At 36.6% G+C, this 13,073-nt stretch overlaps 1 protein-coding gene across 1 annotated transcript; it reads left to right on the forward strand.

Annotated features, from left to right (window-relative positions):
* Positions 1–519: 519 nt before the first annotated feature.
* Positions 520–13,073, forward strand: LOC107754997 (116 kDa U5 small nuclear ribonucleoprotein component-like). Its single transcript, XM_016571642.1, has 28 exons — positions 520–642; positions 1,177–1,289; positions 1,454–1,622; positions 1,705–1,783; positions 1,862–1,937; positions 2,074–2,139; positions 2,425–2,460; positions 2,549–2,639; positions 2,790–2,872; positions 3,068–3,234; positions 3,587–3,711; positions 4,389–4,452; positions 4,552–4,642; positions 4,727–4,862; positions 5,040–5,167; positions 5,687–5,826; positions 6,419–6,530; positions 6,615–6,755; positions 6,982–7,083; positions 7,174–7,256; positions 7,408–7,494; positions 7,864–7,990; positions 8,400–8,487; positions 9,486–9,604; positions 9,830–9,924; positions 10,098–10,251; positions 12,335–12,442; positions 12,539–13,073. The coding sequence occupies exons 2-28, from the start codon at positions 1,188–1,190 to the stop codon at positions 12,632–12,634; spliced, it is 2,865 nt and encodes a 954-aa protein (XP_016427128.1). The 5' UTR covers positions 520–642; positions 1,177–1,187; the 3' UTR covers positions 12,635–13,073.

Consider the following 13,073-nt stretch of genomic DNA (forward strand, 5'->3'; position numbering starts at 1 on the left):
ACATTTTATTATTTGAACTGTTGGATAGTCTTGAGAGGATATATGGTATTAATTGTGGAAAGAAGTATGCACCATTTTTATATTAAAAATATATGACAAATATTTTAAGTCTTAATCAAAGAGTCTCTAATGACCTACTATGAAGGTGGGGTTTCTATTAGTAGCCTATTTTTGCAAACATGTAAATGGAGTTTAACCAAAATTATAATGCAATTATTAAATAAGATGCATTAATCATATTACTTAATAATGATAATGATCATTTTTGAAGACAAGAAGTACATTTTTGCACTTATGTGCATGTGTAGGCCTACATTATGTGCATTACGGTGAATATTGAACACTGGATGTTCTCGTTCATTTCTGTAGTATTTTACGCCAACATGTAACAAGAGCTAACATAATTCTAAAATAAATGTATGCATTTAAAGCAGTTTTTTTTCAACTTATACAACATACTTTTTTTTTGCCCTAGATTTGTTTTTCAAACGGGCAATGTACAGGGCCACTGATGATGACGTCACCAACGTACGACATACGTTGCTCTGAGTGAGGACCTCGCGGTGCGTGGTTTGGAAACAGTACGAGGAATAACTTTGAAACAATAATAAAATTACCCCAGGCATAAAGTTTCCCATGCAGGTATACAACTATTATAACGTTACATAGTGCATTTACATGTGATAGACAGAAATTAAAGATTATTTAAATGAGCCAGTCATTCATTCATATTTTGTCGCATGTTTGTTGCGCGTTTAGATGTGGTAACAGCTTTTTTTGAGGCGTTTCTAAATCCTTAACTTTAAGATGTATTGTGATTGTCTGTAAGTTAGTAATTTGTTTCATCATGTTGCATATGCACATTCTGCGTCTGTAATATTTGTGATGTTTACTAGGGTCTTAAAGATAAACTCGTGGAGCTGCTGTAGATAGCATTGTGCGCAATAATCGCAAAGGAGTAAGTCACATGATCATCATACGAAACAACATACTGTACATAAAGTCATGAGAGTGAAAGTAAAACCATCTTATACTTTTTCAAAGTAGTCACATTTTTTTCTAGATTACAGTTTTGCGCTTTCTTCACGAGCCGCAACTAAATCCCATGCATGCTCAATACTTCTCTGTAGTAGGGCTGGAAGGAAAATGTCATTCCAATCTGTTTTGTCCCATCAGAGCTCGACAGCATGGAGACGGATCTTTATGATGAGTTTGGAAACTATATTGGACCAGAGCTGGACTCTGATGAAGATGAGGAAGTAGATGCAGATGACCGGGAGGCTGATGAGGTGCGTCTGAGATGTTTTCTGCCATCTGTTCATTTGTGTATATTACAGCAGAAACCTGTAAATTACAAAAATTATCTTGAAACTGCCCAAAAAATATGTGTTTTTGTGCAAGTTGCAGCATATACAGTATGAGTGGGATATGAGTGCAGTTTATCTTATTACAGGCAGATGAGGAGGAGGATGATGAAGACCAGGCTGAGGTTGATGAGGAGGATGGTGGCGGTATGGAGGTGGTTCTGCATGAGGATAAAAAGTACTATCCCACAGCTGAGGAAGTTTATGGTCCTGAGGTGGAGACTATCGTCCAAGAAGAAGATACACAACCATTGACAGGTAACAGATATGCTGGTGGAATACTAGTATATGTACTACATGTGCACAAAATCAAGTGTATCTCATTTCATTTCCTCCTCAGAGCCCATCATAAAACCTGTGAAGATGAAGCGGTTTACTCTGATGGAGCAAGAGCTTCCCGCCACCGTCTATGACATGGAGTGAGTTCACTGTTGTGTTGTTTCTCTCTCTCCCTGTTTGTCTGAACTGCGTATTGTTACATGCATGTCTGTCCGCAGGTTCCTTGCTGATTTGATGGACAGCTCAGAACTGATCAGAAATGTCACCTTGTGTGGACACTTACACCATGGCAAGGTAAAGGACACCATCATGCTTGTTCAGTTTTGTCTGATAAATGAAGGTGCATCATGTGGTGCTTTTTTTTATATGTGCTGAGTTTGATTACGTTAATTTTGAGGACAAATTAAAATGCATTTGTTTGTCCCCACAGACTTGCTTTGTGGACTGCCTCATTGAACAGACACATCCTGAAATCCGCAAGAGAGATGACTCTGATGTAAGTATATAGTTATTAAATATAAAAAAAGTGTTTTTGTTTATATTAAGCATATGAATATTAATAAAATATACACTTGGTTTCAGTTGTGTTTAACCACTGTATATATATATATATATATATGTAATCTTTTTCGTATTCTTATATGTGTGTATATATGTATGTGTAAAAAAAAAAAAAAACAGCTACAGCTTTTCACATGCAGGTGTTTTGTTGAGCAGATGTTTATTTCGCTCTACACTAACACTGGATATGTTACAATAATGATGTTTTACTTTTTTACAGTTACGATACACAGATATCCTCTTCACAGAGCAAGAGGTAAGAAATCAACTAATTCGTCTGATCGCAAGCAAGCATGTGCATTCAGTGCATTTATCTCATGTACGTTTTTGTGTTTTCTCACAAGAGGGGAGTTGGCATCAAGAGTACGCCTGTAACCATGGTTCTGCCTGACTCCCGGGGCAAATCTTACCTTTTTAACATAATGGACACGCCAGGTACTCCCTGACCTCTTTCCCTCTTCCCTGTGCTCACCTTTTCACACATTAAAAAGTAGCTGACATATGTTTAAAATATCACTTAGAAAAATATAAGTGCACAGTATGCTGTGCAAAAGCAGGAGATTTATCTCTTGAACCTGTCCTCAGGTCATGTGAATTTCTCTGATGAGGTGACATCATCAGTCAGACTGTCTGACGGCATTGTGCTTTTCATTGATGCTGCTGAGGGGGTGAGTTCACACATACACAGTCTACTGCTAATGTCAGGCTTTTGGCTCCAGGACTGCTATTATCATGTTGTTGTCATCGTAATACACAGTTTATGAAAATCACTGTCTTAACGTAATGTTTTTCGTAAGCTTATATTATATTTGTCAAATTAAATTAGCTTTGTTATGCAGGTATAAACATTTGAATGTGTTCAGGTGATGCTAAACACTGAGCGACTGATCAAGCATGCAGTGCAGGAGAAGTTGGCCATCACTATCTGTATTAATAAAGTGGATCGTCTGATCGTGGAGCTCAAGCTGCCCCCTACAGATGCCTACTACAAACTGCGCCACATTGTGGATGAGGTCAACGGCTTGCTGAGGTACCCCACTGTGTTTAAAGGAAGAGGTTTTGGTAGATACAACATGATATTGAGACAAATCTTAGATCTGCTGTTTGTCTTTCACTTGCTTATTGATATTCATTTTCTTTATGAATTTAATTGTTTTTAGCTAACAGTTTTGTCTGAAATTCTATAGAATAATCTCTTTTTTTTCTTCTCTGGCAGCACAATACTCCACTGATGAGTCTCTGATTGTGTCTCCCCTGTTGGGGAACGGTTTGTCTTTCACTTGCTTATTGATATTAATTTTCTTTATGAATTTAATTGTTTTTAGCTAACAGTTTTGTCTGAAATTCTATAGAATAATCTCTTTTTTCTTCTTCTCTGGCAGCACATACTCCACTGATGAGTCTCTGATTGTGTCTCCCCTGTTGGGGAACGTGTGTTTCGCTTCCTCACAATACAGCATCTGCTTCACTCTTGGCTCCTTTGCCAAAATCTATTCAGACACCTACGGTGAGACATACACGCACAAAAAAAACAAATTCAAATGCATCCTCAATGATTCTGTCTGAAAACATCAACCTTTTTTTTTTTTACTCTCAATTGTTAGGTGATGCTAAACACTGAGCGACTGATCAAGCATGCAGTGCAGGAGAAGTTGGCCATCACTATCTGTATTAATAAAGTGGATCGTCTGATCGTGGAGCTCAAGCTGCCCCCTACAGATGCCTACTACAAACTGCGCCACATTGTGGATGAGGTCAACGGCTTGCTGAGGTACCCCACTGTGTTTAAAGGAAGAGGTTTTGGTAGATACAACATGATATTGAGACAAATCTTAGATCTGCTGTTTGTCTTTCACTTGCTTATTGATATTCATTTTCTTTATGAATTTAATTGTTTTTAGCTAACAGTTTTGTCTGAAATTCTATAGAATAATCTCTTTTTTTTCTTCTCTGGCAGCACATACTCCACTGATGAGTCTCTGATTGTGTCTCCCCTGTTGGGGAACGTGTGTTTCGCTTCCTCACAATACAGCATCTGCTTCACTCTTGGCTCCTTTGCCAAAATCTATTCAGACACCTACGGTGAGACATACACGCACAAAAAAAACAAATTCAAATGCATCCTCAATGCTTCTGTCTGAAAACATCAACCTTTTTTTTTTTTTACTCTCAATTGTTTTCCAGGTGACATCAACTACATGGAGTTTGCTAAAAGACTGTGGGGAGACATTTACTTCAACCCTAAACCGTAAGAATCTGAAGCTAATTTAATTTCACAGACAATTTGCAGAAGGGCAGCATGTTTTTTTTGTTCTCGATTGTAACGGTCACATTTTGTGCCTGTCAGGAGGAAATTCACAAAGAAAGCCCCCAACAGCAACTCTCAGCGCAGCTTTGTTGAGTTCGTACTAGAGCCGCTGTACAAGATTCTTTCACAGGTGAGAAATACACTCACATTTCTTTTATGTATGCACATTCGGGCAGTCAAATACACAGGCTGTATAACTGTGGTGTGCCTGTAGGTGGTGGGGGATGTGGATACGTCTCTGCCTCGTGTGTTGGATGAGCTCGGCATTCATCTGACTAAAGAGGAATTAAAGCTCAACATCAGACCTCTGCTGCGCCTTGTCTGTAACCGCTTTTTTGGAGAGTTTACAGGCGAGTGTTTTTTTTTCATGCATGACCGGGTGTTAACCATATTTTCTACTGATTGAGAGAGGAAATACTGCAGTATATTGACTTAGAATGCCCTATTTTACTGTCATGATGAGTGAATCATAATTCTTGCACACGTGTCAGGTTCGTTCAATCTAATAATATGTGCTAATACAACAGGCTTTGTGGACATGTGTGTGCAACACATACCGTCTCCTCAGGGGGGTGCCAGAGCCAAGATAGAGCACAGCTACACAGGTGGACTGGACTCAGACCTCGGAGAGACAATGTCTGAGTGTGATCCTGATGTAAGTGTGACATTCAGCTTGTAAAATGATTTAAAGTGTTTGTTTGTTTTTCAGAAAAAAATTGGTAACACTTCAGTATAGGGACCAATTCTCACTATTAACTAGTTGCTTATTAGCATGCCTATTATTAACATATTGGCTGTTTATTAGTGCTTATAAATCACAAATTCTCGATGACCATATTCTACATCCCTAATCCTACCCAATGCCTAAACTTAAAGGGGTCCTATTATGCTCTTTTACAAAGTCTTGATTTTGTTTTGGGGGTGTACTAGAACAGGCTCGCATACTCGGTTGTTCGAAAAACACATTATTTTTCACATATTTTACATTATTACAACACCTCTCTCCCCAGTCTGGCATGGTCATGCCGTTTACAATAGCCGCCTGCGAGCTTTAGTGTAAATATTGCATCAAAATCAAATAATTTTATTCGCTTTATAATTTTAAGCGATTTAAACCCGGAGGATTGTAACCACTCTAAGTTCGTCTGCCTTGGGAAAGCTAGCGTGTCTGCAGTTCCATGCGTTTGGTCGAGTCCTGAGCGGAACCCTGCAGGCGGGCCAGCCGGTGAAGGTTCTGGGAGAGAACTACAGCCTGGAAGATGAGGAGGACTCACAGATCTGCACTGTCGGACGCCTGTGGATTTCTGTCGCTAGGTGACCGTCACACTCTGTCTTTCTGATTGCTCTTTTTTTTTTTTTTTTTTCTAGCATTATTAGTCCATGGTCCCCCATTTTCCCCAACAATACTTGAAGGCCCCATGACTTTTCTAGTTGTTCAGGATTTAAGAATTTCTTAAGGATTTTTTAAATATATATTTTGTATTCAGTGTATACCCCATAAAAAAAACTGAGATTGACATAACTAGCAAAAAATATATTATTATAAAAATGCCCATGCAGTTATATGATTTTATTAATCTGGTTCTAGAAGTCACACTTTAAAAATTAAGGTTTTTCAAGACTATTATTATTTTAAAGACTTGTTTTGTCTTATTTTAAATAATTTTATGTCATCTTGAGACCCAAAGATAAAAGTAAAATAGATATTATTGGAGTACGTTTTAAAAGAAAAATACTATTTTAGTCTTTCTACTTAAACATTTCAAGCTTATTTCAATGTATTATTTGTTGTTCTGTAAAAATTTACTATTTCTGAGTGAAAACTGTTTCAAAGTAAATCATACATCAGTCCCCCCCACCCCCACTGTAGTCTTTGTAAATGTTATGTTTTATGTGTTTATGTAAGGTATCAGATTGAAGTGAATCGTGTCCCTGCTGGTAACTGGGTGTTGATCGAAGGGTGCGACCAGCCTATTGTTAAAACGGCCACAATCACAGAGCCCCGTGGAAATGAAGAGGTAGGAAAGAGAGATATCTATTCGAAACAATGCAGTGTTCATTTATGAGACTTTGGAAGTTGAATGTTGAATTGGTGTGAGTAGGCTCAGATCTTCAGGCCATTGAAGTTTAACACAGCGTCAGTGATAAAAATTGCTGTGGAGCCGGTCAATCCCTCAGAACTGCCCAAGATGTTGGATGGACTCAGAAAAGTCAACAAAAGTTATCCGTCACTTACAACAAAGGTAACACTCCCTAGAACACCCCACGGTACCAATTTTGTTTTAAAACCATATCTTTTTCATGTTTTGAGCCTCTGGACCAAACCAGATGTTACATATACTTGCACTGACAATCAGCAAGGTTACTTTATGATTTTTTTTAAGTGTATCAAGATTCATAACTATGATGTGTTTTAATCTTTTTACTAGCTTGCTTCATATTAATCTGTGCTGGTTTGTGTGAGTTCAGGTGGAGGAGTCAGGAGAACATGTGATTCTTGGTACAGGTGAGCTGTACCTTGACTGTGTAATGCACGACCTGCGGAAGATGTACTCTGAGATCGATATCAAGGTGCTCTTTTGCTGTCATACAAATTTCTTTCCTCTCTTTTTGCCTATGTTTTTTATTTTCATGTGATTTCTCTTTGATCTCTCACAATAGGTGGCTGATCCAGTAGTGACCTTCTGTGAGACTGTGGTAGAGACGTCCTCCTTGAAGTGTTTTGCTGAAACGCCCAATAAAAAGTAAGGAACAAACTTCCTGTATCTCAGCACCACCATTTAGAACTTGATTTGTGAAATTTTTTTTTTTTTAATGTGACCTGTAAAAGTCTTGACATGCATCAGTGTTTGTATACGTATGTGTGATTTGTAACACTGTGTGTGTGATTGGCAGGAATAAGATTACCATGATTGCCGAGCCGTTGGAGAAGGGCCTAGCCGAAGACATTGAGAACGAGGTGGTGCAGATCACGTGGAACAGGTAAGATAACATGTCAGAACTGTAGAGAACTTCTGGGTTATATGTAACACAAAGATGTCTTTCTTGATATTAAATATTAGGACCCATAACAGTTTTTAACACTGATAATGATAAATGTTTCTTGTGCACCAAATCATCACCAACATGTTTAAGAGTATTACTGTTTTAACTGTATTTTTGATCACATAAATGCAGCCTTGTTGAGCATAAGAGACTTCTCTGAAAAAAATTCAAATATTTAACAACCACAAACTTTTAAGTGGTAGTTTATGTGGTGCAGTTCAACCGACAAGATCTACTGTTTCACTTAAAATCTGTTCACTATTTTAAAACCAATAAATGTATATATATATTTTTCTCTCTCTGTAGAAAAAAGTTGGGAGAGTTTTTCCAGACGAAGTATGACTGGGATTTGCTAGCAGCTCGTTCCATTTGGGCTTTTGGACCGGACACAACCGGTCCCAACATTTTAGTAGACGACACTTTGCCCTCTGAGGTAATTTGCATATCAGCTGATATTAATCATGCTCTGCAAGGTTCATTTATATTCATTAAATCATTGTAATATTTTTTTTTTTATACAATTCAACTGTAATTGGGTTGCAAATGAATGAAATTCTGGATATTTGACTTCACCTCTCCTCTGACTGTATTGACATCAATTTTAAAATAGTGCCTTTGGCCATTTGAATGTAGATGTGTGTGTTAAAGTCTTTTGGCATGGATGTGTTGGTGTGTCGTTGTTTGGTGTCTGTGTGCTTGTGTGTGGAAAAAATTGACGTCACATATGATTGGATGTGACACAGTGTGTCTGTTTTTGTGAGAGGTTGTGCACTGGTGTGCTTAACTTGTTGACAGCTACATAATTTGATAAATGATGTTTTCTTTCTCTGTGTGTGTTGTAGGTAGATAAAGCTCTTCTTGGCTCAGTGAAGGACAGCATTGTACAGGGCTTCCAGTGGGGCACACGCGAGGGTCCTTTGTGTGATGAACGTGAGACAGTGCATGACATTTTATTTGAGAACTTTCAATGGTTATGAAGGCTAAACAGCCTAAAAAGCACCACAGAATGAATAAATGTTCTTAGGGTAAATATACTTGTTTAAATTAGGGATGCTCTGTATATTGTTATCGGTTGATATTTGATATATATCAGCCAAGGTAACACTTTAGTATATGGACCAATTCTCACTATTAACTAGTTGCTTATTAGCATGCCTATTATTAATATATTGGTTGTTTATTAGTGCTTATAAAGCACATATTCTGCATGACCTTATTCTACATCCCTAATCTTAAACTTAACAACTACCTTACTAACTATTAATAAGCAGCAAATTAGGAGTTTGAGGCAAAAGTCGTAGTTTTATGGTTCGTTAATAGTGAGAATTGGACTTTAAATAAAGTGTGACCATCATCATCCACCAACATGATATTTAATATATTTTTACATTTAGTTTGCCTTTGCCGTCTTTGAACGCTCACATAAAGTTAATCTTTAAAAACATTAATAATTTAATAACACTGTTAAATGTAATCTTTAGCAAATCTCCAAATGAATGTCCATTATTCATAACATACATTAAAATGTTGTGATGTCTAGATTCACTTGTAGCATTTGAAAATATTGATATTAGTTTTCGGTGCCTTTATTTTTAACTTATTTAGACGACATAGTATAGAAATGTAGTATTAGCAATTGTATTGTTTATCAGTCATAAAATGACAGTAATTATCGTCTAGAATGTTAATATCAGTGCACTACTAAGTTAAATGTCATGATCTCAAAATTTTGAGCAAAACTTGCACATTTGTAAGGTTACATTTTCTTCCCCTCTTTTCCTTTCATTGCCGTTTTCCACCCTCAGTGCTTTTGCTACTGTGCCTTTACGTTTTTCATATGCAAATGTCCTCTTTGTAAATGGCTACAGTTTGGTGTTTCTGTTTGTGCTAAATAACAAATCTATCTCCTTGTCATTCCCTGCGTTCAGCAATCCGCAACGTGAAGTTTAAGATCCTGGACGCAGTGATCGCACAGGAGCCGCTGCACAGAGGAGGAGGACAGGTCATCCCTACAGCTCGCAGAGTCGTCTACTCTGCCTTCCTGATGGTAATCTATCCTTCCATAGGTCTGTTTAGCCACCTCTCTTCTTCCCCCATCTTCCTCTGTTTCCTTTCTCTGCCTAATCATTGTTTCCATTAGTCTTATTGGACTGGTTCATTCAATTACGTGATCCATTAACTCAGTTCAGTAGATTAAGTTGATTATCGTAATTGGTTTCTCACTTGCTCACACTCTCTTTTTCCTCGCTTTGTGATTGGTTGGTTTCTGTAGGCCACGCCCAGGCTGATGGAGCCCTATTACTTTGTGGAGGTTCAGGCCCCTGCTGACTGCGTTTCTGCTGTGTACACGGTGCTGGCACGCAGGAGGTACAATACACACAAACACAACGAGGACATTGCTGACTCCTCGTCTGTTAACACACACACACTCACATTAAGCAAATTGTTGCTCAAGGCAGCAAAAGTCAGCAAGTCTCTAATAAAGACAGTGTCCTTTCAGAACCAGCCTCTGACTGATCTCTTGTCTGTGTGTCCCATAGAGGTCATGTGACGCAGGATGCGCCAATCCCTGGCTCTCCTCTCTACGCCATCAAGGCTTTCATTCCCGCTATTGACTCGTTTGGCTTTGAAACTGATCTCCGCACACACACGCAGGGCCAGGCCTTCGCGCTCAGTGTGTTCCACCACTGGCAGGTACAAACACACCCACATATCTTTTTTTTCTGCTTCCTTTCTTGTGTATGCGTGTTTAAATGAGGGTAAGAGTATTATGTGTAAGCGAATCTCACAAAACCTGTCCAAAACACCAGGTCACATGAAAAGAATTTAAAATAGGAAATCATATATTTTTCATTTTCTTTTAGCAAAATATGATTTCTAATTTTTTATTTTATTTTGCAACTTCTTTTTTACATAATTACATTTAATGGCATTTAATTATTATATATGAGAAAATTATATTTACATTATTTTGTTAAAATTATAAAATTAAGTCAAATTAATATTAATATGACTTATAATTAGATTTTGCTATTAATATTATACAATTATTACTGTATGCTGATTTGTTTTTTTAATTGTGCTACAGTATTTTTATTGTGGAAAAAAATGAGAATCACCTTTGGAAATTACAGTTTTTCTCGATAGCTAACACACAATTCATGAAACAATTCACTATTTTCTCACAACTAAACACAATCTCAAAACTATACACCAACTTCTGCAAACTTCAAACTTCCAGGTCAAAATCAAATACTTTAGTCAAAAATAGATGAAAGGCACTAGAAGAGAAAAGTTCAAAAACCAAACAGCAGAATATACAGTGAACACACATTGGAATATACTGTCAGTTACTGTAAATAAATAAATTCATTCATTCAGCATTCTCTGCCAAATTGCATTACAGTATTGGTAATATCCTTATTTGTTATAGCAGTTTCTTAGTCTTCTGATAAAAGATTTCTCTGCTTCCTCTAGTCTAGACAGTCGTCTCTCAGTTCTGCAAAAATAGAGTACATGTAAGGACTACTTGGCTACAAATAAATTCAACAGTAATGAGTTTGAGGGTGTACAGCATGTGCTACAGTATTTACTGTACATAGAATAATGTAAGTTCTCTCATCTGAAGTACTGCTGCTATGTACTGTAATTATATTGTATGTGTATTGTGTAAATAGTATTGAAACCTTTTAGATGAGTCTGTAGGCTAACTTCCCTCATGATCAGTCCATGCAGAAGAACATGCTCAACTATAGTGCTTTTAATATTGAAATAATTAGTGCTGTCAAACGATTAATCGCATCCCAAATAAAAGTTTTTGTTTACATAATATATGTGTGTGTGTACTGTGTATATTTATTATGTATATATAAATACACACACGCACATATATATTTAAGAGAAATGTTATATTTGTATATTAAATATTTATATATAATATAAATTATATAAATATATATACATGTAAATATTTTCAAAATATTTACCGTATGAGTGTGTATTTATATATACATAATAAATATACACAGTATACACACACGTATATTATGTAAATAAAAACATATTTTGGATGCGATTAATCGTTTGACAGCACTAATAATATTATGTTAATTAGTAAATTATTAATAACGTGTATTATTCATATTTATTGAATTTAAGAGTTTTATTACAGTATTTTTACTCTAATAACCTAATGAGATTTAACATTCAACATTAATGATAGAAAATTAAAAAAAAAAAAGTCTGAATTGGTGAATTTAAAAAGTGAGAATTTGAGGAAGAAAATCTAGTATTTGTCTGGTAAATACTAATGTATTTAGACACAATAGTATTTATTCTACTGTAATGTATGGTGATTATAATTTTTAAAATCATTATTATATTACAGTATTTTAAACCGATAATCTAATAAGAATCAGAGTATTGGAAAAAATATGGTAATAAGAAATTTCATAATGTAAAAATGCAAGTAGTAGTTAATTAAAAATAGGCTTTGTTTAATTTATGCAAAATATAGTATCTTCTATCTTTTTAATTTTGGGGGAAATGTGACTTGCGTAAGATTCACCCGTGTGTGAGTGGATTTGTTCTGATGTGTTTGTTGAGTAGCAGAAAATTGAGTCGTCAGCAGCTTATCTTGGACTCCCTTGCCTTTAACACTGTTTCTGTGTGTGTGTGTGTGTGTGTGTGTGTGTGTGTGTATGTTTGTGTCACACTCACATGGTATTAGATTTTCGCCCCTGTCCTGAGTAATTATTGTCTCTGCCCCTCACTCTAGATTGTTCCCGGTGATCCTTTGGATAAGAGTATTGTGATTCGTCCTCTAGAGCCTCAGCCGGCCCCTCATCTGGCCAGAGAGTTTATGATCAAAACCCGCAGGCGCAAAGTAAGACACATTTGACATCTCTGAAATGTCAATCAACTTGTTTAGTTTGAATATGCATCATATATCATCATCCTAATCATCTCTCTCTTCCTCCAGGGTTTGAGCGAGGACGTCAGTATCAGCAAGTTCTTCGATGACCCTATGTTGTTGGAGCTGGCCAAACAAGATGTGGTGCTCAACTACCCGATGTGATATGACAAATGAACTCAACTCATCCCATCATTCCCCTTCAGCTTCACCAGACTTGCCCCTACTACAAATCAATCCAGTTCTGTATGATGGAATTAAAAAATGTCTTTTTTATATGTAAAGTGCTAGAAACATCCACACCGATTACTGTTGCTGTTGCCGCAGACTTTCCTAAATTAACCTGCGACCTCCAGGAGCTCCCTTATAATTTTGTTCTTTGTTTATTTTTATATTTGACAAGTGTTTTTGTAGTATAAGATAATGTAAAGCACAGGCAAGTCTTTTTGAAAAGTGTCTGAAATCTCTTTAAAATCTTACATCATTTGTGTAAGTGTGATTAAAAGGATTTGGCCTGTGGATCTAGAGTTTGAGGACATTATGGATGTATTCTTTGATATTGCCGGAAGGACTCTGATGTGAAGGAGAAGATGCTTTTGATATG

This window comes from Sinocyclocheilus rhinocerous, unplaced genomic scaffold, assembly GCF_001515625.1.
Source record: "Sinocyclocheilus rhinocerous isolate Xijiao unplaced genomic scaffold, SAMN03320098_v1.1 scaffold1063, whole genome shotgun sequence".
NCBI lineage: Eukaryota > Metazoa > Chordata > Actinopteri > Cypriniformes > Cyprinidae > Sinocyclocheilus > Sinocyclocheilus rhinocerous.